The sequence below is a fragment of the Sphaeramia orbicularis genome, chromosome 8, assembly GCF_902148855.1.
Source record: "Sphaeramia orbicularis chromosome 8, fSphaOr1.1, whole genome shotgun sequence".
In the NCBI taxonomy this organism is placed as follows: Eukaryota; Metazoa; Chordata; class Actinopteri; order Kurtiformes; family Apogonidae; genus Sphaeramia; species Sphaeramia orbicularis.
Genome location: NC_043964.1, coordinates 53,652,555 through 53,679,523, shown reverse-complemented (window position 1 = coordinate 53,679,523; position 26,969 = coordinate 53,652,555). Strand labels below are relative to the sequence as shown.

At 41.3% G+C, this 26,969-nt stretch overlaps 1 protein-coding gene across 1 annotated transcript; it reads right to left on the bottom strand.

Annotated features, from left to right (window-relative positions):
• Positions 1 to 523: 523 nt before the first annotated feature.
• LOC115423513 (NLR family CARD domain-containing protein 3-like) lies at positions 524 to 26,969 on the bottom strand. Its single transcript, XM_030140360.1, has 12 exons — positions 26,916 to 26,969; positions 23,828 to 23,956; positions 20,645 to 20,844; positions 20,230 to 20,334; positions 18,360 to 18,470; positions 15,657 to 15,726; positions 15,300 to 15,504; positions 13,427 to 15,215; positions 7,684 to 7,857; positions 3,679 to 3,849; positions 3,384 to 3,430; positions 524 to 1,209 (listed from the first exon to the last, which is right to left on the bottom strand). Exons 3-12 carry the CDS (start codon positions 20,839 to 20,841, stop codon positions 644 to 646), a joined length of 3,435 nt encoding a protein of 1,144 aa, XP_029996220.1. The 5' UTR covers positions 20,842 to 20,844; positions 23,828 to 23,956; positions 26,916 to 26,969; the 3' UTR covers positions 524 to 643.

Sequence of the window (26,969 nt, the reverse complement as noted above, 5' to 3'; positions counted from 1 at the left end):
CACACACACAGTGTGGGGGGGGGGGGGGGGAGCATTTGAACAATTTCAAGTTGTACAAAACACAACTACACAACAATCCTACACAACTACACAACACAACTACACAATTACACAACACAACTACAAGACGAAACTACACAAAACAACTACACAACACATCCACACAACTATACAACACAACTACACAACACACTTACACAACACATCTACACAACTATACAACACATCCACACAACTATACAACACAACTACACAACACACTTACACAACACATCTACACAACTACAAAACACATCTACACATCTACACAACTATAAAACACATCTACACAACTATACAACATCTACACAACAACAAAACACATCTACACAACACATCTACACAACTACACATCTACACAACTATAAAACACATCTACACAACTACACAACACATCTACACAACTATACAACACATCTACACAACTATATAACACATCTGCACAACTATACAACACAACACACACAACCCAACTACACAACACGCCTGCACAATTATAAAACACATCTACACAACACATCTGCACATCTATACAACACATATGCACAACTACACAACACAACTACACAACAATACAACACAAGTGCACAACTATACAACTCATCTACACACCACACAAACACACTGTGGATCCATTTCCCCCCAGTCCAAATCCTCCAAACAGTGGTTCAGTGAATGTGGTTTTGAAGGTGTGGATGTGGATCAGTTTGTCAGAGCAGACTGTGTAGAAGGACACAGATCCAGCAGGACAGTCCACATACACTGAGACTGTACCAGAGGAGGAGGAGGAGGAGGAGGAGGAGGAGGAGGAGGAGGAGGACTGAGGGAGGTCTGTGGATTTGTTATCATGCCTGACACTGTATCCACTTTCATTACACCCCAGACTCCAGGAGTGATCATTTCCTCCAAACACACAGTCTCCACCGTATCCTTTCCTTCTGATTCCTCTGTAAGTCACTGCTATATCAACCGCTCCACTCCACTGGACCTCCCAGTAACAGCGACCAGTCAGACCAGTTGAACACATCAGCTGAGAGTGGTGGTCAAATCTGTCCTGATGATCAGGATAGGACTGAACCTCCCCACACACTAGTTCCACCTTCTTGTTGTTGTCAGACAGTTTGAGTACTACGTAGGCTGTGTTTGGATCCAGGGTGAGTTCACAGAAATCTGATGGACAGAAGAAAACACAAAACAGCTGCAATTATTGATCAGTGATCAGCTTGATTTGACTTTAGGGACAGACTGTAGAATGACTGGTTGTTTGTAATTGTGTCCCTGGTTCACACACTGTTACTGTGACACACACGACCATATGTTGGATTGGTCATGTGTGTGTTTTATAGCTGTAAGCTAGCTGCTAGCTGTGCAGTCACAAGGAAAGACGCCACATTAGTTGGAATACAAAAGGACAGTTGGAAAACCTCACCTGGTACCACATTACAAATACTAATACTCAACAAAAGGAATAAAAATAGGACCAATGGCCCTGCAGCTTACCGGCACTTTCTATCTCTTATAATTGGGAAATTTTTCAAAGTCGCATCAAATCAAGAATCAGATCTGGATCCAAATAACTTCACTAACTTTTATTGACATCATCATAAAGAAGCTGTATACCAAGTTTGAAGTCAATCGGAGTTGTAGTTTCGGAGAAGAAGACGATTGAAAGTTTTGTAACGGACGACAGACGACAACACCAGATGCCACATGACGACAATAGCTTACAGCCTATCAGCCGGTAAGCTAAAAACTGAACACACTAATCAGTCAAATTAATCAGCAATCAGTAAAATGAATGAAAATGAATAAAAAACCAAATTAAATACAAAATTAACAAAACTAATAAAACAAAATAGAAAATTAATCAGCAAAATTAGCAAAAAATGAAACAAACTGAACAAAAGAAAAAGAAAAAATGAAGAAAATACTCAAAGAAAAGTGATAAAGTGTTGATTTTGTTGAATATTTAAAGGATGTCCTTTGTAACTTTGCTGTTCTCACTCTATTTAATTTGTTTTCAGCTTACCGACCGACAGGCCGTAAGCTATTGTTGTCATGTGGCGTCTGTCGTCGTCGTCTGTCGTTCGTTACAAAACTTTCAATCATCTTCTTCTCCGAAACTCCAGTTCTGATTGACTTCAAACTTGGTATACAGCTTCTTTATGATGATGTCAACACAAGGGATTGAAATTATTTCAATCCAGATCTGATTCTGGATTTGGTGTGACTTTGAAAAATTTCCCCATTATAACAGATAGGAAGTGGATTGATCCAATAAATCAGTATCAATGATATCAAGTTGGAATTTGAATTTTTTATAGATCTGATTGGAATATGACCAAAACATGGGCTATTGCTGTAATAGAATAAATACACAGAAGTGGGTGAGAATAAATGGCATCTGGATACATTTCCCAAAGCTTTTCATTTGGCCGGTAAGCTCCAGGGCCATTGGTCCCATTTTTTTATTAATTTTGGTTCCGTTTGTATTCTATTAAACACATGTACTGATAGTTGTACAAGTCCCAGTAGTTCATTCAAAGACCAAAGAAGTCATGAAGTTCTCATGAAAATCTTCCACATAAACATGTGACTAAATAAATGCTGATCATGTGATCACATAGATAATGTGTGTTCCAGTGCAGATGACTGATGGGTAGCTGCGTCACAGCACTTTAAACCTCCACAGGGTTGAGTTCTGATGGTTTGGGGTAAATTCATGATGGAGAGAAATAAAAGTCTGGTCTGAAACGGGTCTTTGTGAGTTTTATTTCAGAGAAGCTCTGAGTTGTAGTTGTGGTTTTTCTGTCTAATGTCACGTCACGGACAGATAGACAGGAACTGGAATTTGTCTCCAAGTTCACTGTCAAAAACCCTCTGATCAGAAACACACTTTATTAGTGACGACCTTTGCACAGATTTTTTAATTTAATCTTTTCCTTTTTCATAATTGTCCATAAAATCCATAATATTCCTAATGGATAATAAATATTTATGGAAGTGGTTAGATGTTTTGGGTTGAACTTGTTACAGACTTTCCTTCTGATGGACCCCCTGTGTTTTGGACTTTATTGTTTGTTGGTCTTCCACCTTTATCAGACAGCGCCACAAGAACGACACTAGAATGATCCATAAAGACAGAGGAGGTGTGATCGGCCAGTGGTCGGAGGTTCTGCGGACTCGTCCCTCAGGGTATTTGTCATGTGATCCGTGTCCTGACCAATCAGCTGTCAGCTCCTCCTCTGTCTTCACTGACAGTTGATGTGTTTTCTAATGTGGTACCAGCTCCTTCTGTATGTTCAGGTTGGGTTTACTCTGGAATCCAATGGAAATCCACTTACACTTCCTCAGACCTGGTTTCAACCATCGGACTCCACTGGGCTCCAACCTGAAAGGAGGGGGGGGGGGGGGGGTCAGAGCAGCATTAAACATGGACATGACATCACTGTGATCCACTCCAGCTGTTCTGTTCACATCCAGTCCATGGTTCCTGTCAGTCCCTTATTGAAGGTCTGTATCTGTGACCGTGGTCTGGAACTTCAGTAAAGGATGTGGACTCAGCTGTGACAGTGTTCCTGTCAGCTCCACCTGTTCTATCACACATTCTGTGTGTGTGTGCATCAGCTCAGTCCATACCTGACAGTGTCCAGTGTCCAGTGTGGATCCTCCACTAGAGCACACAGCTCCTGTCCTGAGGCTCCTGGATGGTTGTAGCTCAGGTCTAGCAGTCTGAGATGGGACGGATTGGACTGTAGGGCTGAGACCAGAGAAGAACATCCTTCCTCTGTGATCAGACATCCTGACAGTCTGCAACACAAAACATCACACATCATCTGAGGAGGAAAAGAAGCAGCGTCAGCTGTTGGACACAGTTATTCTGTGGATGGATTTCAGCACAAATGGGACTGACCTGGAGCCAGTTTCTATTGGACTGACTCGGTTCAGGACAAGATCTGAGCACAGACTCCGATTAGAAGTCTGGAAAGACCTGGGGCCTCATGTATAAAGACTTGCGCAGATTTCATACTGAAACCTGGCGTATGCCCAAATTTCAGAAAAGTCTGTACGCACAAAAAAATCCAGGTGAATAAAACTGTGCCTACGCCCAAATCCAAGTACACTTCCTTTATACATCCCAATCAGCATGGAACTGAGCGCATATGTTGGAGTACCTGACTCCTCCCTCTCCACACCTACATTTAAATTAGCATAAACAGGGTCTGCAGGTGGGATTCCCTCTGGGATTCCCCCCTCTGCAGGATCAGGTGACATCAAGGTGGACGCAAAGTGGAGGCCAAAACAGGCGGAAGGAGAAAAGAAACGAACTCAGCCTGTTTGAGGAAAGAGTCGACGATATTGTGAGTAACACTGGTCTAACAGGGCTGACTCGGATCACCCCCAAGGTAAATATATACTTCGTATTTGTGTAAGTCACACATTAGTTCATTCCACGGGTCTACATGTCAGGATATCAAAGAGGAGATCATAGACTTTGACTCATATTTAATCACTCAAGTTATTATTTTCCAACGAGTCAGAAGACGGTGAGATGCAGTATCATCCTCCTGTCACAGAGGCTTCCTGTCGCCTCCACAGCGTTAGCCGATCCTCCGGTCCACCAGCCAGCTGCTGATGCCCGTCTGACCGGTGTTCTGTGAGTTGAGCTGCTCCATCGAAGTAAGCTACCAGTAGCGTATGTTGACAGCGATGTCAATCAATTGACGCTACCCTGTCAAAACATGCTACCTTATGTTTCGACACGCCTATGAATACACGATTGGCATTGATGGGTACAGGGTTGGTCTGGTTCTGGTTGGTTCTGGTTCTGGTGGTGGATGTGCTGCTCTGGTAGTAGGATGACGTGCTGGTGTGTTCATTGCTCATCTGTGCATCTCTGATGTGCACATCACTCGGAGGAATGACCTTTGTCACATTATCAACATTTTCTCAGTGTCACCTCTAAGTGTCGCCAGTGGTTCCAAAGCACTAGAAACGTGCGTATGCCAGACATGGAGTTGGCGTGGAGGACCGCACATTTCCACAGTCATTTCACTCTTTATACATCTGAACGTGAGCGTGGAAAAGGGTGTACGCCATGTTTTTGTGCCTATGCATGCTTTACAGATCAGTTTCATGATGACGTAGGACGTATGCTGCTCACACACCTTGGACGCAGAAAGCACACCGAGTTTGTAGCAAAACACTGACTGTCAGTGTGAATAGTGCCGTCGTCTTGCTGTGCTGTGGGTTGTCAGAACAGAAAGAACACACAGAAGGATTTAAACTTCTGCAGAATTCCCGCTGGCAAACATCCCCTCCAGAAAAATCAGCGAAAGTTATGGTTGCAGGCATTAAGACGGGAGAACTGGTCTGAGGAGGAACTTCAGAATGCTGGTGTGTGCAGTGCACACTTCAGACCTGTAAGTACTGAAGATCTACCATACAGAGGTCGCATTAACCGAAAATATTCTGTCATTGACAGATTTTTTTTTAAATGACGGAAAATTCTGAAGGCCATCCGTCATTTTGACAAATTAAAATACTGAGGGTAATTGTTGTTTAGCTAACTTTAGCCAAAATTTGATGCTACTTTGCTAGCACAAACTGTGCAGACAGCTGAGTCTCCTTAGTTCTTTTAAAGCCCAGTAAATGTGATGGCACTGATAAACACGGTGAAAAAAGAGGGACTGATGTGGTGAAGAATAATGAACAAGCAAGTTATACACCAGTTCTTATGGCATTTGGTGTGTTATATGTACGCATTTTCTCCCTTTCATGTGTTATGGCACGTCAGTTTGTGTCCAGATCTGTGGTTCACAGAACCTGAACCCTAACCCTCAGTGCATGGGATTGACACTGCGTGAACAAACACAAGGAAAGTTTAGAATGTCTACAGATAACACACCAGTTAAAAGTGGCGTATATAATTATGCGAGCAGTGATATCACATTGGTTTATCAGCCAGCAGCAACTACAGCTGCTGCATCAGTGAGATGTTTTTGAACATTAAATACTACTAAATATATCTCATCATTAAAAATAAAAATTTGAAATGACGGATAATAATTTGTTATGACAGAATTTTTATGACCCTGTCCGTCAAAATGACAGACAATAAAAATGTCTAGTGCACCCTCTGTTGCCCACCCGTCTGTGACAGTCTGCTTTTCTGCTATAGGACAGCCTATCCCAATGTGGTTAAGTCAAATTATGCAGCCGTGAAAGAGAAGATGGGATCGGCTTTTGGACAGAAACAGTTCATGGACAGTTTTAGAGCTAACATATTCGCTCGTTCACGAGTTCCGGGGCAGAGCCTGGAGGTGTATGTGAGCCGGCTGGAGCTGGTACTGGTGTTTTTGCCTCCGAGGTGCGCGCACATCACTGTTATTAGTAAACACTGAAACTCATCTATACATGAGGCTCCTGATCTTTTACTGTTACTCAGACAAATGTAACTGGATGAAGATTGACCTTTACCAAATAAAGACACAAATGTACAGATATTGGTCTAAAAACATAAAGTGCATAACTGAACATCCTTCAGCACCTCCAAATCAAAGGTTCAATGGTTCTTGGGTTCCAGTGTTTGAACAGACAAACCAGTTCCACTCCAGTCCAACCCTCAGACTGTAGACACTTTACTGTCCTTTGGATCATATCTGTAGATTTAGACTCATTGGGTTCAAATAAACCTTGATCCAGTTTAGTTCCTGTGTTTGTTTCATAGAAATAAAGGAGCATGTGTTTCATGTCAGACACTGAACAGCTGCTCTGAAAACCAGCTCAGACTGATCCACTACAGGTACATCATGGTTTCAATCATCATCATTCACACTGGTTGAACAATCCAAACCTGAGAGTCTCCAGTTTACAGTCTGGACTCCTTAGTCCATCTGACAGGATCTTCAGTCCTGAATCCTTCAGGTCCATGTTGTCGAGGTCCAGAAGAGTCAGACTAGAGTACTGGGATCTGAGACCTGAGGACAGACCTTCACAGCTTCTCTCTGACAGGTTACAGATCCTCAACCTGGAGGACACAGATGAGATTTGGATTACAATCAGGTCAGGTCTGGACTGAAGGACCATCACAGTCCACATAGATCTCAGTTTGTTCAAAAGCTCAGATCCAAATAAAGCTGCACAATTTAGGGAAAAACAATTTTTTAAAAATTGTAATTTTAGTCTGTTTGCATGTTTATCAAATCAAATGCACAGATGAGTCATTTAACAATGTCAAATCAAACATAAAAGCTGAAACTAGTATAAAAAAAAAACAAACTGAAAAGTAGAAGCACCTTAATGTTGTGATTTTCATTTTTCCTGTTTTCCACAGTATCTCCATCTGCTCAGTGTCACTGAATCCAAATCATCACCGTAGAACAGAGGTAAGGCTGAACTTCTATTCCCTAATTTTCCATTTGGATCACCATAAATCCACCTAAATCCTGACCTTTAAAAGATCATCTTTTTCCATTTTTATAATTTCACAGGTTGATTTAGTCATTCCACTTGTGATTGACTGGGTTGTGCAGCTCTAGATCTAATACACCTGCATTTAAACAAGTACAACATGATTTAATAAAACTCAGTCAGGACCAAAAGATCAGAAAGAATTGAATTCAGATTCTAACTTTATCTGACCTGAGAGTCTCCAGTTTACAGTCTGGACTCCTTAGTCCATCTGACAGGATCTTCTGTCCTGAATCCTCCAGGTCATTGTTGCTGAGCTCCAGATGCGTCAGACTACAGGACTGGGATCTGAGAACTGAGGACAGACCTTCACAGCTTCTCTCTGACAGATTACAGATACTCAACCTGGAGGACACAGATGTTTGGATTACGATCAGGTCAGGTCTGGACTGAAGGACCATCACAGTCCACATAGATCTCAGCTCAGGGAGGAACACAATGCTGCTGAGAGTAGGAGTGGTTGGTTGGGTTCCACTACTAGCCTCTGTATTTGATTGTCTACTCTTAGTTCATCTCATCGTATGTCTGGTAGGGCTGCAACCAGGGGTGGGGCTTCAGGGGGGACAGTGGTCCCCCAGCCCAGGCCTTGGGGGGGCCTGGGACAGAGGAGCACCCCATCTTCCAGAGGAATTCATTTTCTAACGGTACAATCTTCCTGTGATAATTTAATGAGCACAAGTGATACACTGACTAAAAAGGTGTATTTGTGGTTATCTAAGTTGCCCCAGCCTTGTTGAGTCATGGTTGGTAAAAATGTTAAAAGACTGCCTTTGGTCTTGTAGGTTTATTCAAAGCATTGCATACAAGAGTGTGTTACATGGCTGGGTTCATATTCACTCTCACAGTTAACTTTACAATGTGTAAATTTACAAATGGATTGCCAATATTGTCTCCAAATGTATTTTGGGTAAAATCGTCATTAACAGCTGTCCACTGATGTAATCATCGACCACTAGTCAACAGAGAGTGCAGACATGTGGATCTAAATGAATGTGATCATGAGCGGCAATTCATATAGGCACAAAAGTGGAGCGACAAAACACAAAAAAAGGAGAAGAGAGAGCAAGAAAAAGCCAAGTTACAGAAGTTGTACGCTGTTTTTTTTGTCCGTCTGACTCCTAATCTTCCTGGAGATGAACTGGAAACTGCTAGCAGCGATTCAAGCCCACCAATACTGGCAGCACGGACAGAGGGTCAGATTTACAGGAACAATTCAAACCATCACTGACAGTGTATGGGTAATGTGTGAGTTAGTTGTAAACTGTTAACAGGCACACCTGCAGGGTGGACCGCACAGACTGAGGGAGGCGAATACTTCATAAGATTGGGGGACAGTCCTGGTACTTGACCAGCAACCCCCCTCTTCACCCACACTACAAAGGGGAGTATCGGACACTGAATAAAAAAGCAACAGGCTCATTCTCAAAATTAAAGCTCATTAAAAACCAACTAGCAATTTTTGTCCATTGAGAATGAGCGAGCCAAGACGATGGACGTACGGTGCATTGTGGACGAGTTTGCGGAGTGCAGGCTCGCCGTGGACCCTTTAAATAGTGGTGAGTAGGTCTACTACTTTTTACTGAATTTGTGATTTTACGTGAACTTGTGGGCCACCGTGCCAACTTTACAAAATGTTCTAGCTATTGGTACAGTATCCTACTGCGCTCTCAGCACTTGAAGTGGTTTGTTAAAGTGGGTGTCAGATTGATGTGATGTTAATGTCCGTTTGACTGATGTCAAAATGACATGGTTCTGTCCGTGGTGCTGAACCCTTACTATCAAATTCTTTGAGCTGTGTGTCAAAAATATAGTAATGCTTGTAAGACCCACTGTCGCGGGCATGTGTTTGTTGTAAAGCGATGTAATTACAAGCTTTATTGGCTGCAACGACTATTCGACTAATTGTCGATGGCAAAATCAGTCGATGACTAATTTAGTAGTTGACGGGTCATTAGTGATGTCATCATGTGTATCCAATCCCAGGATAAACCATGTTTGACCATAGCTAGTTGAAGTAGCTCAGAGTGAGACATCTGACTTTTCCCAGATCTCTGATGCACTGACAGCACATGCACACTGATGATCTGGAACAGAAGGAGCAGCGGTAGACGCCCACTGAAGCCAGGCTACGACAAACAAACGCTCCAAAGTTTGGGAACATTTCATATGTGACACAACCAAGAAAACTGTCACATGTCAGATCTGTATCTGAGCCTGGTGGACCACGGGACCACTTCAACTATGAATGAACATTCACAGAGGAAACACGTTTATAAGATTTAGACCAACCTCGTAGATAGTTAGCTCCCATGCTAGTAGTGAGTCTATTACTGTGTGTGTGTGTGTGTGTGTGTGTGTGTGTGTGTGTGTGTGTGTGTGTGTGTGTGTAGGATCATGACAGTTTAAAGAGGAATGTTGTCATTTTGTCGGACAATTTCATGATTAATTTTATGCAGCGTTAAGACGAGTATGGGAGCCATGGACGACTTTTTGCAGAAAAAGCAGACGTGTACTCCTCAACACGCTACTGCTCTGACCGAGTCAGTTCTAAACATGAAATGTGTTGGATCGACCCTGCACTAACTGTTCTGTTAATGTTACTGTTGGAAAGTTCAGCTGTTACTGACGGTCTGTAAAGCACTGAGTGTGGACGGGACTGTGATGGACAGGTGAGTGGATGAGAAAGGTATGGGGGCGGAGCCAGTGTATGGGGGCGGAGCCAGTGAGTTGGTGTGTGAAAGATGCGAGTAGTAAAAGAGAGAGAGACAGAGTCAGTGGTTAAGTTTGCCCTTCATGTTTCCTTCTGCTATGTTGCCGTGGTTACAGCCGACAGTAAACAACCAACGTATTTACTGTAGTGAATAGAAATAAGAGCCATTGTGTTTTTTGTTGTTTTGTTTTTTTCAGTTTGTAATATTTCTAGTCGACTGTAGAGTCAGTCATTAGTTACAGCCCAAGTGTCTGGACCTGCAACCTGAAGGGTATTATAGTCGACTGAACCACATGTGAACCTCCACAGCTGTATATGTCTGGATATGGACGTTTCATCTGCACAATATCTGCTCTTTAAAAGGCCTGTGGAAAAGCAGCAAAAACAAGAAGAAGATGCTTCTTGTTTGGTTATCAAGACAAAAGTACAGATGAGTCATTTAACAATGTCAAGTCCACCATAAAAACTGAAACTAGTGTAAAAATACCAAAACTGAAAAGTAGAAACATTTGAATGTGATTTTCATTTTTCATGTTTTCCACAGTATCTCCATCTTCTCAGTGTCACTGAATCCAAATCATCTCCATACAACAGAAGTTGACCTTTTATTTTTTATTTAGTAGAACTTTTATTCCCTAATTTTCCATTTGGATCACCATAAATCCACCTAAATCCTGAACTTTAAATTGTGGTCTTTTTCCATTTTATAATTACACAGGTCAATATAGTGATCACACTTGTGATCAGTGGCGGCTGGTGAAATTATTTGTTGCTGGTGCAGTATCCAGGTCAGTTTTCAGCTGCACTATAACCACATATCACCACTAGGATACACCAAAGTACAGGCACCACTATTTTAGAATATTCATTTGGATTCAAATAAAAATACACAGTATGTGTTTTCAGTCGTGTATTTTTATCTGTACATTTCTCCGTCTATCCTTCAAACATGCACATTTTTCTATGACTCTGCTGTCAAAGTCAGACATGTCCCTGAAGAGTCTCTGTTCCACTGATAATATGGAAAATGCATTTAGACCAGGGGTGAAGGTAGTACGGGTAGGTCACATGACAGTAAAAAAAAAAATAGAAAATCAACCTAAGGGTTAAAACAAATCAATAATATCTCCTGTGGTGTGAATCAACCTCACCCCTCCTGCATCTAAACCTGTTGTGTTATCCACTGATCTGTCCATCCTCTTAGTCATGGCTCAGTAGTTTTACTTATGGACCTGTTCACTGATTCCATTTTTGAGGAAGATCTTGATTTTTTTTGGGATGTGATGTTTACTCCTGTGGGTGGGGCCAAGGTTCTCCTATCTCTTGTATTGGAGGGGGTCTACTGCACACGCACCATTTATAATGAGAGTCTATTAGGATAAAGGGAGAACCTTAGGTGCAGATTTTTGCCCCAAACAGGAAACACGTCAGTTGACTGTTCACTAAACATGTTTAAACTCCACTTGAATGCAGATTATACACAGTACTCACAGCCTGTATCATGTATTACTCATTTATTTAAATATTTATGTTTTTGTCAAATTATTTTAGGTGATTCCTATCGTCTTCTTCTTCATGTGAGACAGGTGGGGCGGCGCCCTAGCGCCCTCTACTGACCAGCCCCCACTGCTTGTGATTGACTTGATTGTGCAGCTCTAGATCTAATACACCTGCATTTAAACAAGTACAACATGATTTAATAAAACTCAGTCAGGACCAAAAGATCAGAAAGAACTGAATTCAGATTCTAACTTTATCTGACCTGAGAGTCTCCAGTTTACAGTCTGGACTCCTTAGTCCATCTGACAGGATCTTCAGTCCTGAATCCTCCAAGTCATTGGTAATGAGGTCCAGATGTCTGAGACTAGAGGACTGGGATCTGAGAACTGAGGACAGACCTTCAAAGCCTCTTTGTGATAGGCCATAGACAGTCAGTCTGCAGAAACAGAACAGATTGGTTTGTTTTATTAAAAACAGCAGCAGAATAAACTGATCTTCACTAAACTCCACTTCATTTCAGTTCCAGTAGTTTTACAGATAATCACTAGTTTTGGTCAAATATCAGGTTCTAGAGTCAATGTATCACAGAGCTCCTATTTCCTGTGAACACTCAGACAAACCGTCTGGACCTTCACTGCTGTTCATTTATGATCATGGTTATGACCCCTTTATTTATCGGGGGGTCTCAGTAACGCGTACATTTACAGATTTATTTAAAAAGAATCTGGAACCAGCACTGAAGACCAAACAGGATCTAAATCCATGGTCCACCATAAACTAACTCACATGTTTGATGGACTGGATCAGATGTGCTCGTACTGTCATACACATGAAGTGGATTGGATGTGAGTTCCATCAAGTTATGACATTGATTAATATGATCAGTGTTGTGGTTTAACAAGGAAGGAAGAAGGTATAAAAATGTCCTAAACCAGACTCTAAACCAGGGGTGTCAAACTTATTTTAGTTCAGGGGCCACATTCAGCCCAAATTGATCTCCAGTGGGCCGGACCAGTAAAATAATAACATAATAACCTGGAAATATTGACGACTCCAAATTTTTCTCTTTGTTTTAGGGCAGTCAAAATTAAATTACAAAAATATGTATATTTGCAAACTATCCAAACAATAATGATGTGAACAACCTGAAAAAAAAAACTGAAATTTCTTGAGAAAAATAAATGCCATTTTAACAATATTACACCTCAACTTACCATTTATACATGCATATTACAGATTGGATCTACAAAGGCACAAAATATTTAATAACAGGAAGAATAATTAATAATTAAAATTTCACTTTCAAAATTTCAGGTTTTTCACATTTTATTGTCAAAGGATAGTTTGTAAATGTTAATATTTTCATCATTTAATCTAAGTTTTTATACTAAAACAAAGAAAAAAATTTGGAGTTGTCCTTACTTATTCATAGATGTAATGTAATATTATGTTTTTCACAGTAAACCAAGAAAATGTATTTATAGGTTATTATGCTATTATTTTAGTTGAGATCACATTGGTCTGTATGTGGAACCTGAACAAAAACGACTACGACATCCTTGATTGTTAATGTCTTAAGTGTAATTTTTGCTGATTCATCCCGCGGGCCGGATTGGACCCTTTGGCGGGCCGCATTTGGCCCCCGGGCCGCATGTTTGACACCCCTGCTCTAAACTCAATAAACTCCACTCTGTCTGGACTCACACAGCTTTGTTGGAGGCTTTGACGACTGGCAGCAAATTCAGAAGAGCCTTCTCTGAACCAAAGTATTTGTTCAGGTCAAACTCATCCAGATCTTTATCTGATGACAGTAAGATGAAGACCAGAGCTGACCACACAGCAGGAGACAGACCATCTGTGCAGAGATCTTCACCTCTGAGGTACTGTTGGATCTGATCCACCAGAGATCGATCCTCCAGTTCATTCAGACAGTGGAACAGGTTGATGCTTTTCTCGACAGACGGTTTCTCATTGATCTTGTTCTTGATGTACTCAACTGTCTTCTGATTGGTCTCTGAGCTACTTTCTGTCTGTTTCATCAGACCTTGTAGGAGTCTGTGATTGGTCTGCAGTGATAGACCCAGGAGGAACCGCAGGAACAGGTCCAGGTGTCCATTTGGACTCTGTAAGGCCTGGTCCACAGCAGTCTGGTAGAACTGTGTCTGTGCAGATCCAGACCTCTGGAATGTGGTTTTTTGTTCTGACAGCAGATTGACTCCAGTGTTGATGAAGGTCTGATGGACATGAAGAGCAGCCAGAAACTCCTGGACACTCAGATGGATGAAGCAGAACCTCTGGTCCTGGTACAGTCCTCTCTCCTCTATGAAGAACTCTGTGAACACTCCTGAGTACACTGAGGCTGAGCTGATATCGATGCCACACTCTGTCAGGTCGGATTCATAGAAGATCAGGTTTCCTTTCTTCAGCTGCTCAAAGGCCAGTTTTCCCAGAGACTCGATCATCTTCCTGGTCTCTGGACTCCAGTGTGGATCTGTCCCAGATCTTCCATCATACTTGACGTTCTTCAGTTTGGCCTGAACCACCAGGAAGTGGATGTACATGTCAGTCAGGGTCTTGGGCAGTTGTCTTGTGTCTGTGGTCTTCAATATGTTCTCCAGAACTGTAGCAGTGATCCAGCAGAAGACTGGGATGTGACACATGATGTGGACGCTTCGTGACCTCTTGATGTGAGAGATGATTGTGTTGGTCTGTTCTTCATCTCTGAACCTCTTCCTGAAGTAGTCCTCCTTCTGTGGGTCAGTGAACCCTCTGACCTCTGTCACCATGTCGACACACTGAGCAGGGATCTGATTGGCTGCTGCAGGTCGTGTGGTTATCCAGAGGCGAGCAGAGGGAAGCAGGTTCCCCCTGATGAGGTTCATCAGCAGCACATCCACTGAGCTGGACTCTGTCACATCAGTCAGGATCTGAGTGTTGTTGAAGTCCAGAGGAGGTCGACACTCATCCAGACCATCTAAGATGAACACCACCTGGAGGTCTTCAAAGATCCAGATTCCTGCTTCTTTGGTTTCAGTGAAGAAGTGATGAACCAGTTCCACCAAGCTGAACTTCTTCTGTTTCAGCACATTCAGCTCTCTGAAGGTGAATGGAAATATGAAGTGGATGTCCTGGTTGGCTTTGTCTTCAGCCCAGTCCAGACTGAACTTCTGTGTGGACACTGTTTTCCCGATGCCGGCCACGCCCTTTGTCAGCACTGTTCTGATTGGCTGATGTCTGTCAGCTGGTGTTTTAAAGATGTCTTCACATGTGATGGTTGTTGGTGGTCTGTGTGGGTTCCTGGATGCTGTTTCAATCAGTCTGACCTCATGGTCCTGGTTGACCTCTGTAGCCCCTCCCTCTGTGATGTAGAGCTCTGTGTAGATCTGGTTCAGGAGGGTTTTGGGGTTTCCTGCTTTAGCGATGCCCTCAAACACACACTCAAACTTCTGCTGCAGGTTACGTTTCAGTTTCCGCTGAACTCCAGACTGACTTCCTGAATGCAGACCCAGATCAAACCATCAGTCTCACAGTAAATCCAAATATTTTCATCTGTTCAATCTGTACAGAATGGTCTTACTGCGGTGCAGACGCTCAGCCAGCTCCTCCTGCTTCATCCTCCTCAGGAAGTTCAGTGTGATCTTCAGAAAAGCCTCGGAGCTCCTCCTCTGCTCTTCATCCTCATCACTCAGACTCTCTAAGCATTCTGGGTGATCTGGACTCAGAACCTGCTGGAACTTCTTCAGTTCGTTCTTGACAAAAGTGCAGATGTTCTCCTCCAGCAGCTGGAACACAAAACATGATGAAAGAGCCAAAGTCCAACATGGACCAAAGCTCAGGTCCATGTTGGACACAGTGACGTCCACTGGTCTGAAACCAGCAGCAGGACATGATTGGACAGAACAGATGGACCAGTAGATGTTGGACATGTACACACCTTAAATATGGAGTCCAGCTGAGTCTGATCCTGTAGACCAGTGGGAACCTCTGAGCTCTGCTGCTCCACTCTGAGGATCAAACATCAACAATGAGCTCACATTATGTCTGCCCACACTGACACCAACAGGTGGACACACCTGGACCACAACATGAGTCACATGGCCCCCTGTAGTGGGACAGGTGTCCTGGTCCTGCTGGTCCCACTGACAGTCAACATCTGAGTGAGTTTGGAGCTTCACACTGACTGGGTTTAGTTGATCTCATCCACATTTGGATGAAACCAACAGCTCTGTCCTAATCATGTGTCTCCTCATCATCTGCACTTACAACATACGATACAAAGGTGTTCAATGGACCAGGAATCAACCCTAGACTCTGATCCAGTATCATCTAGGACCAGGTTCCACTACAAGAAGTTTTCATTGATCAAGTTTAGTGTGATTCTCTTGCCAGTGTCTGAACCATAGACTGAAGAAAAAGACCATGGACAAAAGACATAAGACCAGAACACCGACGGTGCAACAGGACTAACTTTAGGTCGGACCTAGAACGCCAAGTTAGGACTGACTGAGCTGAAATCCCTGTTATTGAATCTAGACCAGATCTGATGTTCACTTAGTGAGTCTCTGAAACATGTTCTGTTTTAAACTCTATCCACCGATACATGAAGTCATCGCTCTTCATGGACACACAGCTGGGTCCAGGTCCAGGTCCAGGTCCAAGACTGTGAACATTGCTGGTACAGTGGTTTTAGTGCTGAACTCTGACATTAAACTGTGGTCTCAGTGTGATTCATATCCTACTGCAGAAGAATCCAGTTTCATGTGGACGTTAAAAGAGATGCTGTTCACTGTCAAATGTTTTCTGACTCCGCTGTGACCTCTGACCTGACGCTCATATGGGTGGTCCTTAAATAGAGCCAAAAATAAAGCTCACAATTTTCTTGATCTGACCCCTAAAATTTGTTCCACTTGACATAAGATGCAGACAGACCAACTTTCATACATTTTAAATATTGTTGAGTAGTTCTTCAATGAGTGTGAATTTTAGGCTCACAATCATTAAAATGTTATTTCAACCAAGCTGCTTATATTCTTCCTCAATAAGTTTTACAAGTTTGACAAACTGGTCATTTTAAACTGTCTCACTTCTTGTGACACTAAAAATAAAATAGTCACATATGATTTGACAGATTTGAGATCAGCTGAAGCCCTCACAGGTGCTTCGTTGTTGCCTATGCTAGTTTTCATAGAGTGAACAACTTCTGATTTTATCTCAGATGGAACATCTGGGGTCACCGTGGCTCAGGAGGTAGAGCGGGTTACCCAATAGTCAAAGGGTTGGTGGTTCAGTTCCTGCTCTGTGCCGTTGTGTCCATGATAAACTGCACTTCAACTTTGGAGACACTGAACAATTTGAGATCCAGATAATGGCAGATACCTGCCATGGATTCCAATGCACTTGACGCTGCTTTTCAGTTAAAAATATTTCACTTTTCTGAGATCAAGTCTCAAAAAAACCATTATGATTGCTGTCACTGACTTTTCACAAAAAACAATGAACACTTTAAATTTCAACCCGTTTGAGCTACCAGTAACCTTTTTGATAATCCTTCCAAAAATTATGAAGTACATTTTTTCCTGATACAAATTCATTTCAAGGGGTCAAAGACTTAAAAATGAAACCTTAAAAACTCAGGACCACCCTAATGACCGCTCATATGTGAGGCTCATATGGAAGCACATCACCCCTGTGCTACAAGTCCTTCACTGGTTTCCAGTCCAGTTTAGAATTACATTTATAATCCTCCTTCTTAAATATAAGACCATTTATGGTATGGGTCCTTCTTGTTTCACAGATGCTCTGGTACCATAACATCCTAACGGAACACTTCACTCTCAGAATGCAGGTCTACTGGTAGTTCCCAGGGTCTGTAAAAGTACAGTAGGAGCTAGAGCCTTTAGTTACCAAGCTCCTGTCTCATGGAATCAGCTTCCAGCTAAGATTAAGTTTATTAAACGTTCCCCACTCCCCTCTGGGGGAGGGGCTAGTGTTTCAGTTGTAGCTGCCTGGGGTCCAATGACGACAGGATCTGAGGTGACTCATTTGTGCCCTGTCCTAACCTGTGACCCCAGACCTCCTCCTCCACCCTCACCTGTCTGGATGGACCTTCTCATGTGCCCCCACCCTACTGCGTCTTTACAGACTGGAACTACCTCCACAAATGGACGTCCACTAGTCCTGGTCTCATCTACAGTGTGTCTGTCCATGGGAGTGGATCTGCCCTTCACTGTGGTTCTCCCCGAAGTTCCTCTTTTTCCACTGGGTTTTGGGAGTTTTCCTTTGCTGAGAAAGAGGGTCTAAGGATGGGGGATGCCCGGGACATTATACCATTTACTTCATTGACTATTTATTTGACTGTTGTTTATTTTCAAATTCAACTAATTCTGTAAAGCCCTGTGAGACAACCTTGTTGTGATATTGGGCTCTACAAAAAAAAACTGAATTAATAATAATAATAATAATAATAATTGAATTGACTCAGGGTCCAGGTCTAAGATAAGAATGTGTTAAAGCTGAAACAGATCAGTGGACCCTCAGACCTAAACTCAGACTGAGCTCTATGAATAATTTATCTGGACTTTGTATGTTCGTCCACCGAGGGTCACTCAGTGCTGTTCTAATACTGACGATCACTTACTGAGGTTTACAAACATGTCCTCTTTGAAAAAGCAGTGGGGGTTCCATGGAGTTATCGCTCTTCATGGACAGACAGCTGGGTCCAGGTCCAGGTCCAGGTCCAGGTCCAGGTCTGTGAACATTGATGGTACAGCGGTTTCAGTGCTGAACTCTGACATTGATCTGGTTGATGTTGTACATTTTGTTACATAATTAAAAATAACACAGTGAAATGTAACTTTCTGTAACACTGAGTAGTTCTATATAAGTAACAAATTCATGTTGTGTAATTTAATGTTACATTAATGCGACAGTTTTAATGGACTGTTTTACATGAGATGAATATTTTAACACCAAATCTAGACAGTGTCAGCTTTTATTTTGAAAGGTTCACAGGAAGTGTTTGTGTCCTGTTGTGTCTGACATTTATTAGACTCAAGAAAAGACGACGTGATGTCAACGGTTCAACAGGACTAACTTTAGGTCGGACATAGAACGCTACGTTAGGACTGACTGAGCTGAAAACCCTGTTGGTGGATCTGGACCAGATGTGATCAGTGGCGGCTGGTGAAATGATTTACTGGTGGTGCAGTATCCAGGTCAGTTTTCAGCTGCACTATAACCACATATCACCACTAGGATACACCAAAGTACATGTACCACTATTTTAGAAAATTCATTTCAGTTAAAATAAAAATACACAGTATGTGTTTTCAGTCGTGTATTTTTATCTGTACATTTCTCCGTCTATCCTTCAAACATGCACATTTTTCTATGACTCTGCTGTTAAAGTCAGACATGTCCCTGAAGAGTCTCTGTTCCACTGATAATATGGAAAATGCATTTAGACCAGGGGTGAAGGTAGTATGGGTAGGTCACATGACAGTAAAAAATAGAAAATCAACCAAACAGGAAACACGTCAGTTGAGTGTTCACCTAAGGGTTAAAACAAATCAATAATATCTCCTGTGGTGTGAATCAACCTCCTGTGGGTGGGGCCAAGGTTCTCCTATCTCTTGTATTGGAGGGGGTCTACTGCACACGCACCATTTATAATGAGAGTCTATTAGGATAAAGGGAGAACCTTAGGTGCAGATTTTTGCCCCAAACAGGAAACACGTCAGTTGACTGTTCACTAAACATGTTTAAACTCCACTTGAATGCAGATTATACACAGTACTCACAGCCTGTATCATGTACAGGGTGGGGAAGCAAAATTTACAATGAACATTTTGTTGTTTTTTCTCAGCAGACACTACGTCAGTTGTTTTGAAACCAAACATATACTGATGTCATAATCATACCTAACACTATTATCCATACCTTTTCAGAAACTTTTGCCCATATGAGTAATCAGGAAAGCAAACGTCAAAGAGTGTGTGATTTGCTGAATGCACTCGTCACACCAAAGGAGATTTCAAAAATAGTTGGAGTGTCCATAAAGACTGTTTATAATGGAAAGAAGAGAATGACTATGAGCAAAACTATTACCAGAAAGTCTGGAAGATACTATTAAAGAAGAATGGGAGAAGTTGTCACCCCAATATTTGAGGAACAGTTGTGCAAGTTTCAGGAAGTGTGTGAAGGCAGTTATTGAGAAAGAAGGAGGACACATAGAATAAAAACATTTTCTATTATGGACATTTTCTTGTGGCAAATAAATTCTCATGACTTTCAATAAACTAATTGGTCATACACTGTCTTTCAATCCCTGCCTCAAAATATTGTACATTTTGCTTCCCCACCCTGTATTTCTCGTTTATTTTAATATTAATGTTTTTGTAAAATTAACTTAGGTGATTCCTATCGTCTTCTTCTTCATGTGGGACAGGTGGGGCAGCGCCCTAGCGCCCTCTATTGATGAGTCACCACTGGATCTGAGGTTCACTTACTGAGTCTCTGGAGCATATCCTGTTTTAAAGTACATCCCTCGTTCCATGGAGTCATCACTCTTCATGGACACACAGCTGGGTCCAGGTCCAGGTCCAGGTCCAGGACTGTGAACATTGGTGGTACAGTGGTTTTAGTGCTGAACTCTGACATTAAACTGTGGTCTCAGTGTGATTCATATCCTACTGTCAAATGTTTTCTGACTCTGCTGTGACCTCTGACCTCTGACCTCCGACCTGATGCTCATATGTGAGAACTCAGGGTCCAGGTCTAAGATAAGAATGTGTTAAAGCTGAAACAGATCAGTGGACCCTCAGACCTAAACTCAGACTGAGCTCTATGAGTCTTTTATCTGGACCTTGTATGTTCGTCCACCGAGGGTCACTCAGTGCTGTTCTAATACTGACGATCACTTACTGAGGTTTACAAACATGTCCTCTTTGAAAAAGCAGCGGGGGTTCCATGGAGTTATCGCTCTTCATGGACAGACAGCTGGGTCCAGGTCCAGGTCCGCGTCCGGGATCAGGTCCTTTTCTGGGTCCAAGTCCTGTGGGCGGTCTGTGGGTGGTCTTCTGGGGAGGGGCTCCCTCGTCTCTGTCCTCTCTCTGATCCATCTGCTGAATCCATATCAGAACACAAACCATCAGTCCAGGCCTGAATCCACACTGATTCATCCTTTACATGATTGACAGTGCCTCAATCTACTTTTATTTTGAAAGGTTTCACAGGAAGTGCTAGTGTCCTGTTGCGTCAGACTAATATCTGTAGACGACGACTGAGGAAGGTCATGAACATGTTGTAGTTGGTTTATTTGACCTAAACAGCAGCTCTTTATCACCTGATCACATTCTAGTTCATCAGTAGAGTCACAGATAAAACTCAGCTGTGGTCCAGCGGTTCAGAGATAAACCAGACTCAGGGTTTTGAACCAAGACCTGCGTCCCACATCTCATATGGCAGTGGTTCTCAGATTCGGTCCTCGTGGCCCGGTACCCTGCATGTTTTAGACGTTTCCCTCTTCCAGCACACCTGGTTCAGTTAATGATCAGCTCTTCATCAGGCTCTGCAGAAGAATGATAACGACGGCATGGTTTCCAGGTGTGGAGAGGGAAATATCTAAAACATGCAGGAGACCGGGCCACGAGGACCGGATTTGAGAACCCCTGTCATATGGTGTGTGTTTAACCCTTTCATGCATAGTGGTCACTACAGTGGACAGCTATTCTACAGCAGTTCTCTTATCGTATTTTCAAGGATTTTAGGATTTTAGTTCCATATCAACCAACACAGTGGACACTAGTGCATCATCCCATACACTGACATTCATGCTATTACTGAAACTTTGCTGTTCTTGATAAAACTGATCTGCACTAACATGTTTGAGTGTAAATCAGGTGCTTGTTATTGTTGTTAGACTGTCATTAACATTATTATTATTGCATTTTTTTTGTGGCATGTAATCCCCATAAAGTGAGTATGTTAAAATGTGACAAAACATCAGATTAACAACATTTAAAAAATGATTTCATAGTTTTCACACAGTGTCTCAGTAAAAACATTTATTTGCTTCAAAAATTAAACACATAGCATCTAGCTGAGTACACATTTTTGCAGCTCCATGAAAAATAGGTTCGTAAAAAACTACATGAAACATGACCCATCTACATGAAAGGGTTCATGTAGATGGGACTTAATGAAGGTGTTTGTGGTGTGAGTGTGAGTTGAAGTGTAATGGCTGATCTGTGTGTGCGTGTGTGTGTGCGTGCGTGCGTGCATGTGTTCTGCTGTAGTTCTACTGTCAGACCACTAGATGTCCTCCTGGAGCTGATGATGGGACCTGAAGGGACGCAGAGGCACAGCTGATCCTCAAAGTCTAGGAAGAAATGTTGAAGGTGAACTGGTTTATTCTACTGGTTTACAGTCTGACCAACACCATGTGATGATGGTTTCTCAGATTTCCATTAAAACCTGAAGGCCTAAACCAGTCCAGACCAGAGGTCACATAACCAAAGGTCACATGACCAGAGGAGGCGCTTGAATCACCTACAAAAAAAACAGCAGGTTGTGATTCTGAACTGTTGACTGCTCCTGTTCTCCAGTGGAAACCTGGATAGAACCTTTAATGACACTAATGTTCTGTAGGTTTAAATGTCTGGACTCAAACCTGAACATGTGTTTTATTTGGACGTAACAGCTGATTGGTTTAGATTTGACCACTGAGGGTGACGTCGGAGGTCAAAGGTCAGTGTGTTTGATCATCCAGTTGGAGTTCTCATATCTGTGAAATAACCAGTGTTGGGAATAAAGCATTAAAAATGAATCTATTACAGTAATAGATTACTTTTTGCTATAATGCAGTAGTGTAAAGCTTTACTAATCCATTTTCTGTCATATTTTTTCGGTACACGTTCAATAGCACTTGGGTTATAATCCACTTTTCGCCCACAATTTAACCCTTTCATGTATACTGGTCACTACAGTGGACAGCTATTCTACAGCTGATCTCTTATATATTCATGGATTTTTTTGTGTATTTGTTTGTTTGTTTTTGCACATATCTTTATTAAAGTTTTAAGACACTACATATCTTTTCTGACATGAATTGGTAACATTGTGTAGATCTCCCCTGAGCATACTCTCACCCCCAGAACTACAAGCCCCCCCCCAGTTTTCACACAATTTATCTGTAAATACATGTTTCTTCGTTTCAAAAATTAAATGCAAGGTGTCCAGCTGAATGGACATTTTTGCAACTTCATGTAAAATAGGTTCATAAGATCATTTTTATTATTAGTAGTAGTAGTAGCAGCATGTCTTTTTTTAACTTTATTTTTTGTTTTTTTATATAGTTTTTGTTTGTTTGTTTGTTTGTTTGTTTGTTTATTTATTCATTTATTTTTCATAAGAAAATTTTCAATTGCATTGTTTTTTTCATGCCTAAAGAAGAATAAAAACACTCAGAAAAAAAATCTTGATTAAGGTTCTCATAATTCGTGCATGAAAGGGTTAATCGTTCAAATGAAAAAAAAACAAAAAACAAAAACAGCGAGACCGTGAGACCTTCAGGAACCAAAAATGCATCAGTAATGTTCTATTTCCTGTTGTTCAGCCAATGGGTGAAGACATCAGAAGACAGTCCATTGTCCACATGGACGTAGGCTCATTCCGAACCCTAACCCTGCTTTACAGAAGCTAGTTAGCATGTTAGCATGACCCCTGTGATCAGCGAGGACAAGGTAAGCTAATGTTTCTACATCGAGTTACAATTCTAATTCAATTGTGGATTTATCTGCTGGGGTCCTTAGCCCCACCCCATGTTTGAACATGAAGAATGTTGAAAAAAATGCAAGTATTCCTGCTGGGATTGGAACATTGTAGACCATAGCATTACCTACTCAGCTATCCGTCCACATGTACTTATTTGACTTCTTGGGGGGGGGGGGGGGGTTCTACTGCAAACCCACCATTTATGATGAGAGTCTGTATAACTCCAAAGTAATACAGGAGTCAGGTACAATTCTGAGGCAGTAATAATGTAAGGTAAGGAATGATTTTGAAGTAACAGTAACTGTAATGGATTACAGTTTGGAAGCAACTTACACAACACTGGAAAAAACTCAAGTGTTTAGAGGAACAGGAAACCAGGACACGGTCTGTAAAATCCCAGAGTTCCCTCAGTCTGCAGGAGGAATGGACCGGTGAAAAGGGTCCATAAAGGGTTAAACCTGTCTGAGAGGAACAGGAAGGTACATTTGATTCTGGAGTGATTTAACCAAAAAAAAAAAAAAAAACCCTTTTCAATGAAAGAAAAAAAGTGATTGAATGCAAACAATATTTGAAATTCAGAAAATGACATTTGAACACTTTTTTTCTTTGACTCAAAAGGTTTTTTTGATTGAAGTCATCTTTTTTTTTTTGTATTCGGGCCATATTAGGGGTAGTATATTTGTGCCTTTATTATTCAATCCCCAAAAATATTACTTCAATGAAAAGAAATATTTTCAATAAAAAAAACTTCACATCAATTAAAAAAAAAAAAAACATTTTCAATTAAAAAAGTGTTTGAATGTAAAAAAAATAAAAATAAAACATTTGAGACCCAAAAAACTGCATTTGAACATGTTTTTTCTTTGAAGTGTAAAAAGTTGTGAAGTTGTTTTTGTTTTTATCGAAACATTATGACACAAACATCCTGCAGTGGGCGGATGCTTCCCCATTGGTCAGACATTTTTGAATGACAAGTGTCTACACCAAGGGAGGAAGTCCCTGTTTGTCAAAGTACAGGTATGTGGTGTAAATCTGTCTTCTGTCTTGTTGATTATGTAATAAAAGTTCAAAATGTAATAAGAATGTCACATCATCTTGTAATAAAGCCGAATTATGTAATAAACTGACGCATTTTGTAGTAAACTACATCAATGCATTATGTAGTAAATTTCTGGAAGGTGCAGAGAGACGAGGAAGACCGTTCATGTATGGACTGGAGCTTATCTCAGTGACATAAATCGATAAAACACACAATAAATGTTTGCTGTTCAATATGAGGGTGCCAAGGAATATTTTTCCAAGATCATAAGATACTGTATCAGACACAACTGACACGGTAATAGAGTAACAATGTGCTAAATTAATCTGTAAACTGTGTGGTTAAAGTTCTGATTACATTACCTGGAGCTCCTGTGACTAATTTCTTCTAAATTGCTCTGAAATTATATTAATTTGGATTGTTATTACATAATGAACTATGTTATTACATTTTTTAAAATAAAAATGTGTCAAGTGCATTTTGTAATAAATTTCTCAAATTGTAATAACTAACTACATAATGTGAAAAAATTTACTCTATAATGCGTTGACATAGTTTATTACAAAATTTATTACATAATGCGGCTTTATTACAAGATGACGTGACATTCTTATTACATTTTGAACTTTTATTACATAATGTGGCTCAACACGTCTCCATCCTATCGTTCTGCACAAACCCTTCAAATGACAGCATGTCTAGTCACAGACAACATTAGATGCCATTTCAAATGTACACCGAGGGGAAACGACGTGGTTTTGTGGGATGCAAATAACATGAACAGTGACCTGAACCCAGACCTGAACCCTCTGTGAAGGCCATGACCGTTGGACTAGGTTCAGGATGACCTTTGACCCCAAGTCCGTCCCCCAGCAGTGTGTCGTTTAGTATCAGTCGACTGTGCTTTGTGAGTCCACTTCAACAACATGTGGCAGAAAATCCATGTTGTGTGTTAAACATGTGTTTGATGTGTTCTGTTCAGGTTCTACTGCACAAGGTTCCGCTCTCTCAGTGTCGTTCCAACAACAAACATTTGAGTTTGTGACAGACTCACTGGGTACAGTTACATGATGTTTTTTAAATCCGATTTATTTTTCCAGAAGAAATTAATCCGAAACTACAGTACTTTTTCTTCTTTTTACATGGAAATGTTAAATCTGAATGAAGGTTTACATGAAAAACATTTATTAATTTCTCATAGCCCTTCTGTTAGCTTAGCTTAGCATAGTCACTGCATTTCCATGGTCACACGTAGCCAGTTTTTCAAAGGTGATTTGTTGTGTTTTGTCAGTGATTTTCTGAAATCTGATTCTCCCTAATTATTTCTTTAGATCTGCGACTTACTGCACTCATACAATCTGTGGACTGTTGTGTTGACAGAAGTTGGAAAATCTTTCTGTTGGAAGGGATGCATGCGCTAAATTAGCTTTGCTTTACCGTTTTAGCTTTGCATTAGTTTTTATTTGCCCAGATTTTATTCCTGCAGTAAGTCACATGACCATGATCTGAGCCTCAGTTTGTGATCATATTGACCCCAGCGGACTAAAGGAATGATTAGGGAGAACTGAATTCACCAAAATCACTCATAAAATACTACAAATCACCTGTAAAAGCCTGGCTACGTCTGACCAGAGGAATGAAGCCATTATGCTAAGCTAGGCTAAGCTAAGCTAACAGAAGGGCTGTGAGAACAAGTCAATCGGTGCACTGCAGTGCAAACTGTTTAGCCCACTGATGGAACTCATTAGTTCATGACGAATGAATAAAAAGCAAGTGTTGAACTCTTCCTTGAGGGTTTTCCAGGCTGGTAGATCCCATCTGAATAGCCCACTGGAACGGTTTGGGAAGACTAGACTGCAGTGCAGATTCTTCCACCAGCGCAGAATGTGTGCGTCATCGCCACAGGACAAGACACTGAGCATGTGCAGAATGGAAGGAATAAAGTCCAAACAGAATAAAGGCTTTACATGTCCAGGAAGAATTTAGAACGGATTCAAAAGTGGATTAAACCAGTGACTTTAATTGGGTTTAAATTTAATCCGAACTTTTCTTTTTCAACTGGAATAAGTTGTTTACACAGACATCTGAAATAGGATCAAACCTTTAATCAGATTAAACCAGGAATAAAAGTTGTCATGTAAACGCACAGATTGTGTTTGTGACGCTGTGATGGAAATGTCACCAATGGTCCAGTGAAACTCACTCAGTAAAGGTTTCAGTAAATATATATCTGGGGAATTTGACCCAACCCTGTAAAGATTAATCCCCTTCGGGGGACAAGGTAACCAGTTATAAATGTCACTAAACTGATGAAAGTTTATGGAGAATGAATCAAACACCATAAAGATGAGACAGAAACAAGAGAAAGAAGAGAAAACTGACCTGTGGAAGGCTGAAGGAGGAGTGGAAGTGGAAGTGCTGTTGTGTCTCAGGTGA